The sequence below is a fragment of the Rhinopithecus roxellana genome, chromosome 18 (genome assembly GCF_007565055.1).
Source record: "Rhinopithecus roxellana isolate Shanxi Qingling chromosome 18, ASM756505v1, whole genome shotgun sequence".
Classification (NCBI taxonomy): Eukaryota; Metazoa; Chordata; class Mammalia; order Primates; family Cercopithecidae; genus Rhinopithecus; species Rhinopithecus roxellana.
The window spans coordinates 63,869,644-63,888,867 of NC_044566.1; the positions used below are offsets into that span (position 1 = coordinate 63,869,644).

Sequence of the window (19,224 nt, forward strand, 5' to 3'; positions counted from 1 at the left end):
GGATGCCACCTCCTGCGGGGATGTCGCAGGGGAGCTGGCTGTGTGCAGTGGGCCCAGGGCGGGGAGAAATTGGGAGGAGGTGGCAAAAGGGAGTGGGAATACATTCGCACCTGTGTTTGCAAGATTAGATATTACTGAGAAAGGGTCTTGGCTCAAAGTTGGGAGATGCTAGTTTTTAGTAATTATTTTTACTTTGCATATATATGTGTTATATATGCATATATGCTTATAACATATGCATATGTTATATATGCATATATGTGCATATATATGTAAAGACTCACTCCCTGCCCCCACTTGTGAATTGTCAACTGATTGTCACCGGTGGTCCACCTAGAGCCCTTCTCACAGCTCAGGACACACTGAGCTCCGGCTGGGCTGTCACTCTCTGGATTCATTTGCTTTGTTCTCTTCAGGTGCCATCATGGAAGAACAGGCAGCAGAACTCCTTGGAGTGAAGATGTGCACGTTTGTTCCAAAACATACCCGGAACTTGGCAAATGAGTTTCGCTGTTATGTGAATTATGATTCTGGGCTGGACTGTGGGATCTAATTACAGATGGTGACATAACACAGGAAGGAACTCTGTCACATTCCCCTTTTTGTATTTTCCTAGTAGATTTAAAATATATAATCTCTTCCCCTCCCCCCAAACTGGAGCCAACCCTGGCCTGATTTTCAAAATAAAGTATATGACCTTCATTATTGTTTCCTTAGGGAGGGCCTCCCTAGAGCTCAGTCTGCTGCCAACCTGAATCCAGGGAATTTGAGTTGGAAGAAACCTTAGAACCTGCCTGATCTACTCTCCTCATTTTAACATATGTAAAAACAGCAGAACAGTTGCGTGGCTTGCCCAAGGGCTCCTGAATGAGACAGGACCTTGGCCTCTGCCTTGGGCCAGAGCAGTCTGGTAGCATCCTAGGGCTTGTGAGGACCCCCACCCCCATGTCCCACCCCAGCCCTCCAAGGACACAGACTTGCCTCCATGAAAAAAGGCAATAATCCAATAACTAGCATCTGAATGCCTCTTGGAGCTCTCCTCCTCCAGGTTCTAGGTGGGCTGCAAGGGATGACAGGTGCCCAGGTGCCCTCCCCACGTGGCTCAGACTCAGCACCCTACCTCTGAACTGCCTGAGAAAATGAAAGACCCATTTGTAAACCAAACACCAGGACCAAAAAAATGGAGCTGGGACGAGAGTGCTAGATTCTCACTGTTCAGAAAATATTCCTCTGTGCATACCCCGGAGGACGTCTCAGCAATCAGAAGTGAACACGCAGCATGGCTGGGTCTCGAGGGTGCGATGCTGATGAAAGAGCTGCGCTGCAGAGGCTACACACTGGATGCTTCTAGGTATGACGTTCCCAGGGAGGAGAGATTCGTGGGTGCAGGGCGAGCATCAGGATGGGGCGAAGGGGATGGGTGGCCTACAAAGGGGAGTTCTCCTTGCTGGTGGTGTGTTGTCTTGTCTGTGGTGGTGGCTTCACGAATCTGCCATGTGGCAGCATCGCATAGAACCACACACAGATGAGCTCGTGTGAAACTGTTGAACTTGGAATGGGGTCTGTGGGTTGAGCCAGTGTCCATTTTCTGATTGTGACATTGCACTATAATTATGTAAGATGTTACCATTAGGTAAACTCGGTGTAGGGCATGAGACCTATCAGTATATTTTTGCAATTTCCTGGGAATCTACAATCATTTCAAAATGAAAACTTTCCAAAAAATTAACGCCCTCTTTCTGGGAAAGGATTATACTTCCCCACCTCATAAGACTTGCTTTGGCCAACAAAATGTGAAAGGTGGTCGGGTGCTGTGGCTGCTGTGGCTTGTGCCTGTAATCCCAACACTTTGGGAGGCCAAGGCAGGCGGATTACTTGAGTCCAGGAGTTCGAGACCAGCTTGGGCGACATGGTGAAACCTTGTCTCAACCAAAAATTTTAAAAAATTTAAAAATTGGCTGGGCATGGTGGCACACTTCTGTAGTCCCAGCCACTTGGGAGGCTGAGGTGGGAGGATCACCTGAGCCCAAGAGGGCGAGGCTACCGTGAACTGTGATGTACCACTGCACTCCAGCCTGAATGACACAGCCAGACCCTATCTCAAAAACAAAAAAACCCCAAAATGTGAAAGGAAGTGATGTGTCATTTCCAACCTCTGGCTGTGAGTGGAGCAGGGCCACCGCCCACCTGCCACGAATGCGAGGAGAACCAGGAATGAGCCTGTGTCATTGAACCATGGGCTTATTACCCACTAGAGCAAAACCCAGTCTGTCATGACCGAGCCAGAGAGGAGGCCTGGGTCAGGGAAGCCTGGAGGACAGGCCTGGTCTTTTTTGCTGTTTCTTAGCCCTCAGCTGCCCGAATTCTGGACAACTTTTAATTTACTTTAAAAATCACTCTTTTCGGCGTGGTGGCTCACACCTGTAATCCCAGCACTCTGGGAGGCCGAGGCGGGTGTATTACCTGAGGTCAGGAGTTAAAGATCAGCCTGGTCAACATGGTGAAACCCCGTCTCTACTAAAAACACAAAAACACAAAAATTAGTTGGGCATGGTGGCGGGCGCCTGTAATCCCAGCTATTCGGGAGGCTGAGGCAGGAGAATCACTTGAACCTCAGAGGCAGAGGTTGCAGTGAGCTGAGATGGTGCCATTGCACTCCAGCCTAGGTGACAAGAGCAAAACTCGATCTCCAAAAAAAAAAAAATCACTCTTTTTATGCGACATTGGTATTTTTATCAGTGTACAAGCACCTGGCCTTTGTTAAGTATTCAATAAGTGTTCTTTAAAAAATAACCCCTACCTTACTATTTCCATATATAGTTTGCTCTGTGTGTAATTTGTTACATTGTAGTAACAAACTATGTACAGAAATGCAATGTTTAACTTAGGAACTGTGGGAGAGTAGTAGTCTAGAAATAACAGAATTGTAGTTGTCCTATAAATCCAGCGTTTAGTTGAAGAGAAACCTTATTTTTTCCCAGGAGGTGAGGGAGAGAAGGGAAAAAGTTGGATTCCTATCAAAAAATGTACAAACATTGTAAGTTAGGAGGCTGTTGAAATGAGGTGACGGCATTTTTTGTTTAATAAGCAGCCAACATGTTTCATGGCTTTGGACCCTGGTGTGATTTTGATTTTAGCAAATCTGGGTTCATATATGATCCACTTCTAGGTTTCATAAAAGGCCATCTATACCTCTGCAACCTTATATTTTAAACAACTCATTAGGCCTGGTATGTTCCTTTGGGCGGTTAATTAGGTGGGAGGCGTCGGGCTGGGCGATGCCCACAGTTGTCAGTGCCATCTGGAATCCCCAAGGCTCCCTCACCGCCTGTACCTTAGCAAAGCACTGCAGAGGTTAAAAGGAATGTTTTTAATCCACGTCTTTTTAAGTCCTTCCTGATTCATGGGAAGGGGTAGAAGAATAATTTCTGTTTTGCTAACAAAATTCCAGCACTTCTCAGAAACTCTTCAGATGTGTGTCTGGGGTGATGAGGGCCTGAACGGCAAGAACAGATGAAAGGCAGCGGGAACTTGCAGACCCCATTTCAGATGGGGCTTCCGTACTCCTCCTTTCATTCCTTCCTAAAATCAGAGCTGGCACCAGTTACTAAAAATGACCATTTCCCCCCTTTGCCCTGCTGGAAGAGATGCGGTAAGACATAATGAGATAACTGGCTCCTGACTGTGGAACTGTTGGTATTTGCAGAGTGTTTTTGGATTTCTGTTCCCAAATGACTCCATTTTTGTAGAACAAGTATATAATTGAAATACTGTCACTTGGAAACGATCTTCAGGAACCAGCAAAGCACCTCCATTCCAAAGGCTGCCACAGAATCCTCCACGTAGAATTCATGTGAAGGTAACATGCACTTTTCTAGGAGGAGGGGAAGAAGCTCTGAAATGTACAATATCATGTGTTGCCCCTCCACAAATCCTGGGAATGAAAGGCATGGAGGGAAATGTGTGAAATAAACCAAGTGGATGTGGGAGTAGGGAGGGAGATGTCACTGAACTTTGGCTGGCACAATTTATCTAGCCAGTAAACTTCCTTATTTGTTTGGTAAAACAATACCAACCTCCCATCTCTGCAACACCCCCCCACCAAAAAAAACCCTTCAGTTTTAGCAAGAGAAAAAAATTTTGTCCCAAAAAGATCTTGCTTTGAAACAGTCCCTTCCCAAGCTTAGCCACCACCTCTAATTTCCACATCTTATATTTAAATGCTGCTGCTCAGTTCAAGTTCTACATTTTGTTTTATTTCTTTATTATTTTACTTGTCAGTTTTTTTGTTCGTTTGTTTTTGTTTTTTTTTTTGAGACGGAATCTTGCTCTGTCACCCAGACTGGAGTGCAGTGCCACGATCTCAGCTCACTGCAACCTCTGCCTTCTGGGTTCAAGCAATTTTCCTGTCTCAGCCTCCCGAGTAGCTGGGACTACAGGCGCCCACCACTGCACCAGCTAATTTTTGTATTTTTAGTAGAGACAGGATTTCACCATCTTGGCCAGGCTGGTCTTGAACTCTTGACCTCATGATCCCCCCACCTTGGCCTCCCAAAGTGCTGGGATTACAGGCGTGAGCCACCGCGTCCAGCCATTTTTTTTTTTTTAATTGAGATGGAGTTTCACTGTTTTCCAGGCTGCAATGCAATGGCGTGATCTTGGCTCACCACAACCTCCGCCTCCTAGGTTCAAGCGATTCTCCTGCCTTAGCCTCCTGAGTAGCTGGGATTACAGTTGCGTACCACCACATCCAGCTAATTTTTTTGTATTTTTAGTAGAGATGGGGTTTCACCATGTTGGTCAGGCTGGTCTCCAACTCCTGACCTCAGGTGATCCACCTACCTCAGCCTCCCAAAGTGCTGGGGTTACAAGTGTAAGCCACCCTGTATTGAAGCACCCGACCCAGTGATTTCATTTTAAACTTATCTTTTGTACAAAAAAAGTATACAGACTGTCACAATCTGTCACTTGTAAGTGACAGATGCCTCCTAAAGCGACATAACATGGAGAAGGCTTAGCTTGATGTTTATTTTCAATGTGGCTTATAAATGACTGCAATGATGCATCCATGTCCACACGTGTTCATGTGTGCCAGACGCTGTGGCAGGTACTTTACCAACAGTGTTGAGTCCTCACAGGGTGGGCGCTGTGACCTCATTTCACACGGAACGAAAATGAAGCGTAGTGGGGCGAAGGGAGCAGGTTCGTGGAGTGGCGCCCAGGTGCGAGGCGCCTCAGCAGCTTTGTCGTCTCATCATTTTAGTGGGCGAGGGAGATTGTCTTGCTCACCACTGCCTTGCAGGAGCTAGGTTGCTGGAACCAGGCGGGTGCCCAGTAGATGGTCACTAAGTGGATGAACGTACGGTACAGAGAAAAAACGCAGAGGCTGCCTTTCTTGCTCTTCAAATGGAAAGCTCATTTCTTCTGCTGGGAATGTGCTACCTTTTAGCAAGCTGAGGGTAAACGAATCATTAATGCAGTGAATAAAATCATGACATTTTCCCCATGCAGAGCATTTCCTCTCCTTGGGTGCCCTTCCTCCAAGGCTTGCACTATTTATATTTGAGGAGTGACCTGGAAAGTGTTACACAACAGCAGTGATAATGGAAAAAACACCTAAGTCGCTGCTTTAAAAGGCAGTTCTGGGCCGGGTGTGGTGGCTCATGCCTGTAATCCCAGCACTTTGGGAGACCAAGGCAGGCCGATCACGAGGTCAGGAGATTGAGACTAGCCTGGCTAATATGATGAAACCCTGTCTCTACTAAAAATACAAAAAATTTGCCGGGCATGGTGGCAGCACCTACCTGTAGCCCCAGCTACTCCGGAGGCTGAGGCAGGAGAATGGCATGAACCTAGGAAGCGGAGCTTGCAGTGAGCCAAGATCGCGCCACTGCACTCCAGCCTGGGTGAGAGAGCGAGACTCCAACTCAAAAAAAAAAAAAAAAAAAAAAAAAAAATTAGCCTGGCCCATCAAGCAGAATTGAGAGAAATACACACAGCCAGTGTATCCTATAGCGAGACTCTTTTAATGACTTAAAAAGAACTTCTACCTTTTACAAATAATTGTGTTCAGAGACAGACTTTGAATCTAAAGAAAAGAGCAAGGACCTAGCTCTGGTGGCAGAATGTAGAAACAGAAGCCCCCAGAGTGATCGCTGCAGAGTCTAGCGTGGCCCACTTTGTCCTCATATTCGTCCTGATCCTAAAACTCTTACAACTAAGCCAGTACCTGCTTGGATTCTTCCTGACAACTGGCAAAGATGTCACATTCCACTTCTTATCTCACCACCTCTTAACCACAAATTGGCCCCGGGGCTTTCAAAAGGGAAAAAAACTGTACAAGTTTGAGACTGTTTCTGTACTCATGACTCATAAAACCAAATCTGAGATCTCTGAACTCTTAGCTGGCCCTAGGGCATGCGAGCCGCCTGTGCATCCCTTTGTCCACCTGGAGGCCAGTGAAGACCTTCAGTGGAAGGAAGAGTGCGTCAGATCAGACATGTCCATTTCATCAATCAGCCGTCGGTGACAGGCTGAATTCAGAGACCCAGGCCAGAGTGCCAGCTAAAAAATTTATCCAAGGATTCCAATTATGCATAAAAAAAAATCCGACCAGAAGAAAAAACAATGTTTATATGTTAAGAAATGTAATAGAGTAGCTCTAATTTGCTAATATAAAATAGTTCTGCCTCTATTCAAAACAGTTGATTTTAAAAGTAGGTATATAGTCGCTCTAATTATTTTTAGATTGCTTTAAAAAGCATATGCATCCCTATCTCTTTGGCAAGCACCCAGCGGTGAGTCACACCCTGCACCCGCCGCAGCCGACCTGGGTGGCTCCTCCATGCACTTCTCCCAACCTCCGTGCGGGCTGCACACAGGGTGGCTGTGCCAGGGCGTTTCCCGTCAGCTTCCAGCCGTCCTGCTTGCTTGTGGCTAAGAGCAGCCAGAGATGCCCATGTCCGATGAGTCTCCATGCAAAGGCGATGCGGATGCTTGCGCTTGGTTGCTCGCGCTCTCTTCAGAGGTCGCCGACCGAGCCCTCCAGACCGCTGCAGCCTGGGCGCCTCAGGACGCGGGCCGGGGAGACCCCCGGGGCAGGACAGGCCTCAGGGGCCAGCGGGCGCGTCGTTGGGGCCCAGCAGGAGCTTGGTGCCCTGTTTGTCGATGCTGGAGTTGATGCTGTCTGCGTCCTTCTCTGGCTCGGGGACGCAGGTGCAGCCCACGGGGATGGTGACGTAGGCCTCGGTATAGACGGAACGGCCGCCGGCGCAGGCGGGGGTGCGGCGCAGCACCACGGTGGGCATGTAGACTGGGGCGCTGCGGAAGCGCACGTCCTCCTCGCCGAACAGCCCGGTCAGGCAGCCCCGGCACAGGCAGTAGGCTTCAGGCAGGTACCGGGGGTACCTCGCCGGGTCGTAGGAGATTCTGCAGGGAGAGAGCACGGGTGAGGTCACACCTGGGGGCAGCCCCACGCCGCGCACGGAGGTCCCTGGTTAGAGGCACCGGGGAGGGCCTCGGGGACGGTCCTGTCCTCGGCCTGCGGGCACGTGCGAGCGAGGCCAGCCGACAACGGATCTGCCCAGCGCTTCCTTACATTTGAAATGACGGCACATCCAGCCAGCCCTGAGCCAGGCCAGAACACTGCTTCCAGAGACTGGGCTGATGTGCGCAGAAAAATAAAATCCAGGCCGCCTGCATGGGCCCACCGGTGCCACCAGAACAGAATGAGGCGCCCTGTCTGCCCAGGGCCCTGGAGCCGCTGCCTTCCGCCGGCAAGGCTCTGCAGACCCCGAGGGCCTAGGCTGGGGGCAGGTAGGGCGGGTTTCAAGGACAGGCGTGGGGCAGGCCTAGAAAAAGAGGGGCTGGCGGAGGACAGTGCTGACTGGCCGGGAGCCAGAGGCCTGCAGGGCTCTCACGGGAGTGAAGGACAAGCGCTTTCTCCATCAGGGAGATGTGGTGCCGAGTGCCAGCTCTCAGTGGTCTATGAAGGTCGGGGGCTCAGGAAAGCATAGGATTATCTTCTTCCGTTTGTGTCTGAGGGACTAGAGCACGCCTGGGAGGTGAAGAGTCTGGAAGTGGTGTGTTCTCGTCACTGGACGTGGATCCACTGCCACCTTCGTGCCAGGATCTAAGGAGGGAGTCTGCGGGGGGACAAAGGGGAGTGGACTGGGGTAGGGAGAGCCCAAGGCCACCCGCCAGGCTGCCATCAGAGGAAGTCGATGACACAGGACTGCACCCAGCCACCTCTTATGCTTGTGGAACCCCAGAGGAACATTTCCAAGCACTAGGCCACTGTTTGAATGTGGGGGATGAGGTCGGACAGAAAGTCAGCAATGACTCCAAGGCTTCCAGTCAGGGTGACCAGAGGATGGGGCAGCACAAGGATCAGGAGCTTGGTCAAGTGGCCTTGCTGGCAGTGGAGCCCCAGAGGTGGGAGCCCAGGTGAAGGCACTGGAGAGGGCAGTGGGGACCGCCTGCAAAATGCACAAGTTGTCTCTGAAGCAAAACATAAAAAAGCACAGTCTGACTTCATTTATTCATGCTTCCCTCCAACATACACCCAAATAATTGCAGAATGTTTTTCACAGGTCTCATACCACTGCACTCCAGCCTGGGTTAGAGTGAGACCTGTCACCCAGGCTGGAGTGCAGTGGCATGATCATGGCTCACTGCAGCCTTGACCTCCCCGGCTCAAGTGATCCTCCCGCCTCAGCCTCCCAAGTAGCTGCGACTACAGGCGCACACCACCATGTCCACCTAATTTTTTTTTTTCTATTTTTTGTAGAGAGGGGGCCTCACTGTGTTCTCCAGGCTGGAAGAAATTCTTTTTCAGCTCCTCATGGCTGCTGTTTCCTTAGTTCTGTAGCTGGAGGCCTCTAAGGCACAACAGCTTGACCCACACCAGGATGGATGAAGCCATCCTCTCCCTCTGGCATCCCACATTCCAGGTACCTCAAAGTGGAAGGCCCCTTACAGACCCCACAGTCAAGATGCCACCTTCTCCAAGCCACTGTCAACTCCATGAAGTCTTCCTATATTTTAAGGTCCAATTCATTATCTTAAGATCTTGTTTTCAGATGTCCTCAAATTCAACTCCTTCCTTCCTTCCCCATGTGTTCATAACCTGTGAACCCCACACGATCCTAGTCTGCCCTGCTCAGGAAGGTTAAGGACTGAGTTGTGATTTCTCTTGGTGCCCTGATGTGCCTGTCACAGCGCCTTCTAGAGGAGGAGCTCCAGAGCCGGGAAGCAGGCGAAGCTGACCCTGGGTCCTACCAGCTTCCTGTTCTTTTTTTGTTTTTTTGAGATGGTGTTTCGCTCTTGTTGCCCAGGCTGGAGTGCAATGGCGCAATCTCGGCTCAACACAACCTCCGCCTCCCAGGTTCAAGCAATTCTCCTGCCTCAGCCGCCCAAGTAGCTGAGATTACAGGTGCCTGTGATCACACCAGACTAATTTTTGTAGTTTCAGTAGAGACGGGGGTTTCACCATGCTGGCCTTGCTGATCTTGAACCCCCGACCTCAAATGATCCGCCCACCTCGGCCCCCCAAAGTGCTGGGATTACAGGCATGAGCCACCGCGCCCGGCCAAGCTTCCTGTTCTTACACCCTGAGGTCAGTATAAGGCCCTGACTTAATGTTAGAAGGAAAAGGAAATCCTAAATAGTTAGGATTTGTAATATCTCCAATCACTTTCAGCACTTATGCCACAAGTATCTCTGAGTGTTCTTTCAGGCAGTGGGGCTAGAGATGAAACGTGTACCCAAGGACTCACTCTCTGGAGATAAACATGTAGGTGAACACAGAGTGCGCTCACTCCGCCCATGGCCACCAGTGGCTCCTGGGGGATTTATCCAGGTGAAGAAGGGAGAAGGGCATGGCAGGCAGAGGTCAAAGCACAGGGTCAAGGGACAATCACCAGTAGGAAGTACGAGGAGAAAGAGTGCCCCTCAGATGGAATTTTAGAAAGATCCCTCAGACTATGGGGTGGAAGATGGTCTGGAGCCCCAGAGGGAGCTCTTGGCTGAAGGCAGAGTTTTAAGTTGTCCATTGATAGATGGTGGTTAAATAAGATAATCTCGGGGGGCACGTGGAGGGAGAACAAATAGAGACAGAGGAGAGCAGAGTACACCTGTGGGGAAAAGAAAGAGAGATCAGCCTGTTACTGTGTCTATATAGAAGGAAGTAGACACAAGAGACTCCATTTAGTTCTGTATTTGAAATGCTGTTGATCTGTGACCCTACCCCCAACCTTGTCCTTGCAAGAGACATGCGCTGTGGTGACTCAAGGCTTAATGGATATTGGGCTGTGCAGGATGTGTCTTTGTTAAACAAGTACCTGAAGGCAGCTTGCTGGTTAAAAATCCTGCCCGTCCCTGGGCAATGGAACATCTCGGTGTAAAACCCATTGTGTGCTTTGTTTACTGAGCAAGGAGAAAACCGCCTTTAGGAATAAGGTGGGACTTGCTGGAGCAATGCTACTAAAAGGTTTATGGAAATGCTTGCATATGCATATCAAGGCACAGCATTTTCCTTTGAACTTATTCATGTCACAGAGATCTTTATCCATATGTCTTACTGCTAATTTTCTACCTGCAATGATCCTATTATCCTGCCACTTCCTTTTCTTTAAAATGGTAAAGATAATTATCAATAAATACTAAGGGAACTCAGAGGCCGGTGCCAGCGTGGGTCCTCTGTAAGCTGAGCGCCGGTCCCCTGGGCCCCGCTTTTCTTTCTCTATACTTTGTCTCTGTGTCTTATTTCTTTTCTAAAGTCTCTCATTCCACCTAACGAGAAACACCCACTAGTGTGGAGGGGCAGGCCACCCCTTCATCTGGCGCCCAACGTGGAAGCTTTTCTCTAAGGTGAAGGTACGCTGGAGTGTGGTCATTGAGGACAAGTCAACGAGAGACTCCCAAGTACGTCTACAGTCAGCCTTGCGGTAAGCTTGTGCACTCGGAAGAACCTAGGGTAACAATGGGGCAAACTAAATAGGACTGCCAATCCTCCAGTTAACATAGACGTAGATCAACTAAAAGTAAATATGCCTCTTATCGCAGCTTTATAAAAATTCTCTTAAAAAGAGGGGGAGTTAAAGTCTCTACCAAAAATCTAAGTACGCTATTTCAAACAATAGAACAGTTTGTCCATGGTTTCCAGAACAGGGAACTTTAGATCTAAAAGACTGGGAAAAAATTGGCAAAGAATTAAAACAAGCAAGTAGGGAGGGTAAAATCATCCCACTTACAGTATGGAATGATTGGGTCATTATTAAAGTAGCTTTAGAACCGCTGCAAACAGAAGAAGATAGCGTTCCAGTTTCCAATGTCCCTAAAAGCTGTGCAGTAGATTGTGAAAAAGAGGCAGGGATAGAATCCTGGAAAGGAAAGGAAAATTCACACTGTAAATGTGTAGCAGAGCCGGTAATGGCTCGGTCAACGCAAAGTGTTGACCATAATCAATTACAGGAGGTAATATATCCTGAAACGTTAAAATTAGAGGAAAAAGATCCAGAATTAGCAGAGCCATCAGAGTCTAAACCACGATGGCCAACTCCTCTTACAACAGCTCAGATGCCTGCAACCTTACAACCTCAAATGCAGGTTAAACAAGTACAAACTCCAAAAGAAGATCAAATAGAAAAAGAGTCTCTGTCATGGCAATGCCAATCCAAATACAGTGTCCACAATATCAGCAAGTAGAAAATAAGATCCAGCAGCCAGTAGCCTATCAATACTGGCCGCCAGCCGAACTGCAGTATCGGCAGCCCCTAGAAAATCTGTATGGACGGCCAGGAATATTTCCAGTGCCACAGGGCAGGGCGCCATATCCTCAGCCGCCCACCAGGAGACACAATCCTACAGCACCGCCTAGTACACAGGGTAGTGCAATACATAAAATTATTGATGAGGCAAGAAAACAGGGAGATATTGAGGCCTGGCAATTCCCAGTAATATTAGAAGCAAGACCACCTGGAGAAGGGCCTTGCCCAAGAGGGAGAGCCTCCCGTAGCTAAAGCCAGATATCAGTCCTTTTCTATAAAAATGCTAAAAGAGATGAAAGAAGGAGTAAAACAGTATGGACCCAACTCTCCTTACATGAGAACATTATTAGATTCCATTGCTCATGGACATAGACTCATTCCTAATGATTGGGAGATTCTGGCAAAATCCTCACTTTCACCCTCTCAATTTTTACAATTTAAGACTTGGTGGATTGATGGGGCACAAGTGCAGGTCTGAAGAAATAGGACTGCCAATCCTCCAGTTAACATAGACGTAGATCAACTATTAGGAGAAGGTCAAAATTGGAACACTGCTGACCAACAGGCAATAATGCCAAATGAGGCCATTGAGCAAATCAGGGCTATCTGCCTTAGGGCCTGGGAGAAAATCCAAGACCCAGGAACCGCCTGCCCCTCCTTTAATACAGTAAGACAAGGCTCTAAAGAGCCCTACCCTGATTTTGTAGCAAGACTTCAAGATGCTGCTCAAAAGTCAATTACCGATGAGAATGCCCGTAAAGTCATAGTGGAGTTGATGGCATATGAAAACGCCAATCCTGACTGTCAATCAGCCATTAAGCCATTAAAAAGAAGGGTTCCCGCAGGATTAGATGTAATCTCAGAGTACGTTAAAGCCTACGATGGAATTGGAGGAGCTATGCATAAAGCTATGCTTATGGCTCAAGCAATCACAGGAGTTGCTTTAGGAGGACAAGTGAAAACATTTGGGGGAAAATGTTATAATTGTGGTCAAATTGGTCATCTAAAAAAGAATTGCCTAGTCTCAAATAAACAAAATGTAACTACTCAAGCTACTACAACAACAGATAAAGAGCCACCTGGCCTATGTCCAAGATGTAAAAAGGGAAAACATTGGAGTAATCAATGCCGTTCTAAATTTGATAAAAATGGGCAACCGCTGTCGGGAAGCGAGAGGAGGGGCCAGCCTCAGGCCCCGCAACAAACTGGGGCGTTCCAAATTCAACCCTTTGTTCCTCAGGGTTTTCAGGAATAACATCCCCCACTGTCGCAAGTGTCTCAGGGAATAAGCCAGTTATCACAATACAGCAATTACCCCCCACCACTAGCGGCAGTGCTATGTACTTTACAAGCAGTCTCTCTGCTTCCAGGGGAGCCTCCACAAAAACTCCCCACCGGGGTATACGGCCCATTGCCTGAGGGGACTGTAGAACTAATCTTAGGAAGATCAAGTTTAAATCTAAAAGGAGTTCAAATTCATACTGGTGTGGTTGATTCAGACTATAAAGGAGAAATTCAATTGGTTATTAGTTCCTCAATTCCTTGGAGTGCCAGTCCAGGAGACAGGATCGCTCAATTATTACTCCTACCTTATATTAAAGTTGGAAACGGTGAGATAAAAAGAACAGGAGGGTTCGGAAGCACTGTTCCGGCAGGAAAGGCTGCATGTTGGGCAAGTCTGGTCTCTGAGAGCAGACCTGTGTGTAAGGCCATTATTCAAGGAAAACAGTTTGAAGGGTTGGTAGAGACAGGAGCAGATATCTCTGTCATTGCTTTAAATCCGTGGCCAAAAAATGGGCCTAAACAAAAGGCTGTTACAAGACTTGTTGGTGTAGGCACAGCTTCAGAAGTATATGAAAGTACAATGATTTTACATTGTTTAGGGCCAGATAATCAAGAAAGTACTGTTCAGCCAATGATTACTTCAATTCCTGTTAATCTATGGGGTCGAGATTTGTTACAACAATGGGGTGCAGAAATCATTATGCCCCCTCCATTATACAGCCCCACGAGTCAAAAAATCATGACTAAGATGGGATATATACCAGGAAAGGGATTAGGAAAAAATGAAAATGGCATTAAAGTCCCAATTGAGACTAAGAAAAATCAAAAAAGAAAAGGAATAGGGTATCCTTTTTAGGGGCGGCCACTGTAGAGCCTCCTAAACCCATCCCATTAACTTGGAAAACAGAAAAACCAGTATGGGTAAATCAGTGGCCGCTACCAAAACAAAAACTGGAGGCTTTACATTTATTAGCAAAGGAACAATTAAAAAAGGGACACATTGAGCCTTCATTCTCACCCTGGAATTCTCCTGTATTTGTAATTCAAAAAAAATCAGGCAAATGGCGTATGTTAATGGACTTAAGAGCCGTAAATGCCATAATTCAACCCACGGGGCCTCTTCAACCCCGATTGCCCTCTCCGGCCATGATCCCAAAAGACTGGCCTTTAGTTATAATTGATCTAAAGGATTGCTTTTTTACCATTCCTCTGGCAGAGCAAGATTGTGAAAAATTTGCCTTTACTATACCAGCCATAAATAATAAAGAACCAGCCACCAGGTTTCAGTGGAAAGTATTACCTCGGGGAATGCTTAATAGTCCAACTATTTGTCAAACTTTCGTAGGTCAAGTCCTCAACCAGTTAGAGACAAATTTTCAGACTGTTATATCATTCACTATATTGATGATATTTTATGTGCTGCAGAAACAAGAGACAAATTAATTGACAGTTACACATTTCTGCAAGCAGAGGTTGCCAACGCAGGACTAACAATAGCCCCTGATAAGGTCCAAATCTCTGATCCTTTTCATTATTTAGGGATGCAGATAGAAAATAAAAAAATTAAGCCACAAAAAATAGAAATAAGACACATTAAAAACATTAAATGACTTTCAAAAATTGTTAGGTGATATTAATTGGATTCGGCCAACTCTAGGCATTCCTACTTATGCCATGTCAAATTTGTTCTCTATCCTAAGAGGAGATCCAGACTTAAATAGTAAAAGAATATTAACCCCAGAGGCAACAAAAGAAATTAAATTAGTGGAAGAAAAAATTCAGTCAGCACAAATAAGTAGAATAGATTCTTTAGCCCCACTCCAACTTTTGATTTTTGCCACTGCACATTCTCCAACAGGCATCATTGTTCAAAATACTGATCTTGTGGAGTGGTCATTCCTTCCTCACAGTACAATTAAAACTTTTACATTGTACTTGGATCAAATAGCTACATTAATTGGTCAGACAAGATTATGAATAATAAAATTGCATGGTAATGACCCAGACAAAACAGTTGTTCCTTTAACCAAGGAACAAGTTAAACAAACCTTTATCAATTCTGGTGCATGGCAGATTGGCCTTGCTGATTTTGTGGGAACTATTGATAATCATTACCCAAAAACAAAAATCTTCCAGTTTTTAAAATTGACTACTTGGATTTTACCTAAAATTACCAGATGTGAACCTTTAGAAAATGCTCTGACAGTATTTACTGATGGTTCCAGCAATGGAAAAGCGGCTTACACAGGGCCAAAAGAGCGAGTAATCAAAACTCAGTATCAATCAGCTCAAAGGGCAGAGTTGGTTGCAGTCATTACAGTGTTAGATTTTAATCAACCTGTTAATATTATATCAGATTCTGCATATATAGTACAGGCTACAAGGGATGTTGAGACAGCTCTAATTAAATATAGCATGGATGATCAGTTAAACCAGCTGTTCAATTTATTACAACAAACTGTAAGAAAAAGGAATTTCCCATTTTATATTACTCATATTTGAACACACACTAATTTACCAGGACCTTTAACTAAAGCAAATAAACAAGCTGACTTACTGGTATCCTCTGCATTCATAAAAGCACAAGAACTTCATGCTCTGACTCATGTAAATGCAGCAGGGTTAAAAAACAAATTTGATGTCACATGGAAACAGGCAAAAAATATTGTACAACATTGCACCCAGTGTCAAGTACTACACCTGCCCACCCAAGAGACAGGAGTTAATCCCAGAGGTCTGTGTCCTAATGCATTATGGCAAATGGATGTTACCCATGTACCTTCATTTGGAAAATTACCTTATGTTCATGTAACAGTTGATACTTATTCACATTTCATATGGGCAACATGCCAGACAGGAGAAAGTACTTCCCATGTTAAAAAACATTTGTTGGGCGCGGTGGCTCAAGCCTGTAATCCAGCACTTTGGGAGGCCGAGACGGGCGGATCATGAGGTCAGGAGATCGAGACCATCCTGGCTAACACGGTGAAACCCCGTCTCTACTAAAAAAATGCAAAAAACTAGCCGGGCGAGGTGGCGGGCGCCTGTAGTCCCAGCTACTCGGGAGGCTGAGACAGGAGAATGGCGTGAACCCAGGAGGCGGAGCTTGCAGTGAGCTGAGATCCGGCCACTGCACTCCAGCCTGGGCAACGGAGCAAGACTCTGTCTCAAAAAAAAAAAAAAAAAAAAAAAAATTATTATCTTGTTTTGCTGTGATGGGAGTTCCAGAAAAAATTAAAACTGACAATGGACCAGGTTATTGTAGTAAAGCTTTCCAAAAATTCTTAAATCAGTGGAATATCACACATACAACAGGAATTCCTTATAATTCCCAAGGACAGGCCATAGTTGAAAGAACTAATAGAACACTCAAAACTCAGTTAGTTAAACAAAAAGAAGGGGGAGACAGTAAGGAGTGTACCTCTCCTCAGATGCAGCTTAACCTAGCACTCTATACTTTAAATTTTTTAAACATTTATAGAAATCAGACTACTACTTCTGCAGAACAGCATCTCACTGGTAAAAAGAACAGTCCACATGAAGGAAAACTGATTTGGTGGAAAGACAACAAAAACAGGACATGGGAAACAGGGAAGGTGAGAACCTGGGGAAGAGGTTTTTGCTTGTGTTTCACCAGGAGAAAATCAGCTTCCTATTTGGATACCCACTAGACATTTGAAGTTCTACAATGAACCCATCGGAGATGCAAAGAAAAGCGCCTCCACGGAGACGGAAACACCGCAATCGAGCACCATTGACTCGCATGATGAGTCAAGCGGTGATATCAGAAAAACAGATGAAGTCACCACACACCAAGAAGGCAGAGCTGCCGACCTGGGCACAGTTAAAGAAGCTGACACTGTTAGCTAGAAAAAGCCTAGCTAGCACAAAGGTGACACACACCTCAGAAAAAATGCTGCTTATAGCTTTAATGGTTGTATCAACGGTGGGAAGTCTCCCCATGCCTGCAGGAGCAGCTGCAGCTAATTATACCTACTGGGCCTATGTGCCTTTCCCGCCCTTAATTCGGGCAGTCACATGGATGGATAATCCTATTGAAGTATATGTTAATAATAGTGTGTGGGTAGCTGGTCCCACAGATGATCGTTGCCCTGCCAAACCGGAGGAAGAAGGAATGATGATAAATATTTCCATTGGGTATCGTTATCCTCCTATTTGCCTAGGGAGAGCACCAGGATGTTTAATGCCTGCTATCCAAAATTGGTTGGTAGAAGTACCTACTCTCAATCCCACCTGTAAATTTACTTATCACATGGTAAGCGGAATGTCACTCAAACCACAGGTAAACTATTTACAAGACTTCTCTTATCAAAGATCATTAAAATTTAGGCCAAAAGGGAAACCTTGTCCCAAGGAGATTTCCAAAGAATCAAAAGATTTAGTTTGGGAAGAATGTGTGGCCGATAGTGCGGTGATTTTACAAAACAATACATTCGGAACTATTATAGATTGGGCACCTCGAGGTCAATTCTACCACGATTGCACAGGACAAACTCAATTCTGTCCCAGTGCACTAGTGAGTCCAACTGTTGATAGTGACTTAGCAGAAAATTTAGACAAACATAAGCACAAAAAAATTACAGTCTTTCTACCCTTGGAAATGGGGAGAAAAGGGAATCTCTACTCCAAGACCAAAAATAATAAGTCCTGTTTTTGGTCCTGAACATCCAGAATTATGGAGGCTTACTGTGGCTTCATACCACCTTAGAATTTGGTCTGGAAACCAAACTATAGAAACGAGATTATAAGCCATTTTACTCTATCAACCTAAATTCCAGTCTAACAGTTCCTTTACAAAGTTGTGTAAAGCCCCCTTATGTGTTAGTCATAGGAAATATAGTTCTTACACCAGACTCCCAAACTATAACTTGTGAAAATTGCAAATTGTTTACTTGCATTGATTCGACTTTTGATTGGCAGCACCGTATTCTGCTAGTGAGAGCAAGAGAAGGCGTGTGGATCCCTGTGTCCATGGACCTACCATGGGAGGCCTCGCCATCCATTTTTTTTTTTTTTTTTTTTTTTTTTTTTTTTTTTTTTTTTTGAGACGGAGTCTCGCTCTGTCGCCCAGGCTGGAGTGCAGTGGCCGGATCTCAGCTCACTGCAAGCTCCACCTCCCGGGTTCACGCCATTCTCCTGCCTCAGCCTCCCGAGTAGCTGGGACTACAGGCACCCGCCACGTCGCCCGGCTAGTTTTTTGTGGTTTTTTTTTTTTAGTAGAGACGGGGTTTCACCGTGTTAGCCAGGATGGTCTCGATCTCCTGACCTCGTGATCCGCCTGTCTCGGCCTCCCAAATGCTGGGATTACAGGCTTGAGCCACCGCGCCCGGCCCATCCATCCATATTTTGACTGAAGTATTAAAAGGCGTTTTAAATAGATCCAAAAGATTCATTTTTACTTTAATTGCAGTGATTATGGGATTAATTGCAGTCACAGCTACAGCCGCTGTGGCAGGAGTTGCATTGCACTCTTCTGTTCAGACAGTAAGCTTTGTTGACAATTGGCAAAAGAATTCCACAAGGTTGTGGAATTCACAATCTAGTATCGATCAAAAATTGGCAAATCAAATTAATGATCTTAGACAAACTGTCATTTGGATGGGAGATAGACTCATGAGCTTGGAACATCGTTTCCAGTTACAGTGTGACTGGAATACGTCAGATTTTTGTATTACACCTCAAATTTATAATGAGTCTAAACATCACTGGGACATGGTAAGATGCCATCTACAGGGAAGAGCAGATAATCTCACTTTAGACATTTCTAAATTAAAAGAACAAATTTTTGAAGCCTCTCAGAGTCACTTAAATATTGTGCCTGGAGCTGAGGCGTTAGATCAAGTGGCAAAAAATCTTTATGGATTAAACCCCACGATTTGGATTAAGTCTATTGGGAACTCTACTGCAGTAAATTTTGGAATTATGTGTCTTTGTTTAATCGGCATGTTTTTAGTGTGCCGGACCAGTCGAAGAATCCTGCACCAAAATCGAGAGAACGAACTAGCCTTCATCGCCATGGCACATTTATATAGAGGAAAAGGGAGAGAAAATGTTGCGGGAAGTCAGGGACCTTGAACGGAGGGACTGGCTGAAGCCACAGCAGAAAAACATAAAATATGAAGATTTCGTGGACATTTTATTAGTTCTCCAA

The 19,224-nt window shown here is 45.9% G+C and overlaps 3 protein-coding genes across 4 annotated transcripts in view; 2 read left to right on the plus strand and 1 right to left on the minus strand.

Moving 5' to 3' along the window:
* The window catches only part of EEF1AKMT1 (EEF1A lysine methyltransferase 1), a 50,613-nt gene extending 48,888 nt beyond the window's left edge, over positions 1-1,725 (plus strand). For both annotated transcript variants that reach the window (XM_030921932.1, XM_030921931.1), the window contains exon 5: positions 417-1,725. In XM_030921932.1, coding sequence (XP_030777792.1) covers positions 417-553 — 137 coding nt within the window. In that variant the 3' untranslated portion in view covers positions 554-1,725. The remainder of the gene's footprint in view (positions 1-416) is intronic.
* A 4,280-nt stretch (positions 1,726-6,005) lies between these two features.
* IL17D (interleukin 17D) overlaps positions 6,006-19,224 on the minus strand; it is a 31,932-nt gene continuing 18,713 nt past the window's right edge. The window contains exon 3 of the mRNA XM_030921933.1: positions 6,006-7,428. Within this exon, the coding sequence (XP_030777793.1) occupies positions 7,110-7,428 (319 nt within the window). The 3' untranslated portion in view covers positions 6,006-7,109. The remainder of the gene's footprint in view (positions 7,429-19,224) is intronic.
* Positions 16,422-19,117, plus strand: LOC115894534 (endogenous retrovirus group K member 8 Rec protein-like). The gene is made up of 2 exons (XM_030921934.1): positions 16,422-16,944; positions 19,027-19,117. The coding sequence occupies exons 1-2, from the start codon at positions 16,741-16,743 to the stop codon at positions 19,075-19,077; spliced, it is 255 nt and encodes an 84-aa protein (XP_030777794.1). The 5' UTR covers positions 16,422-16,740; the 3' UTR covers positions 19,078-19,117.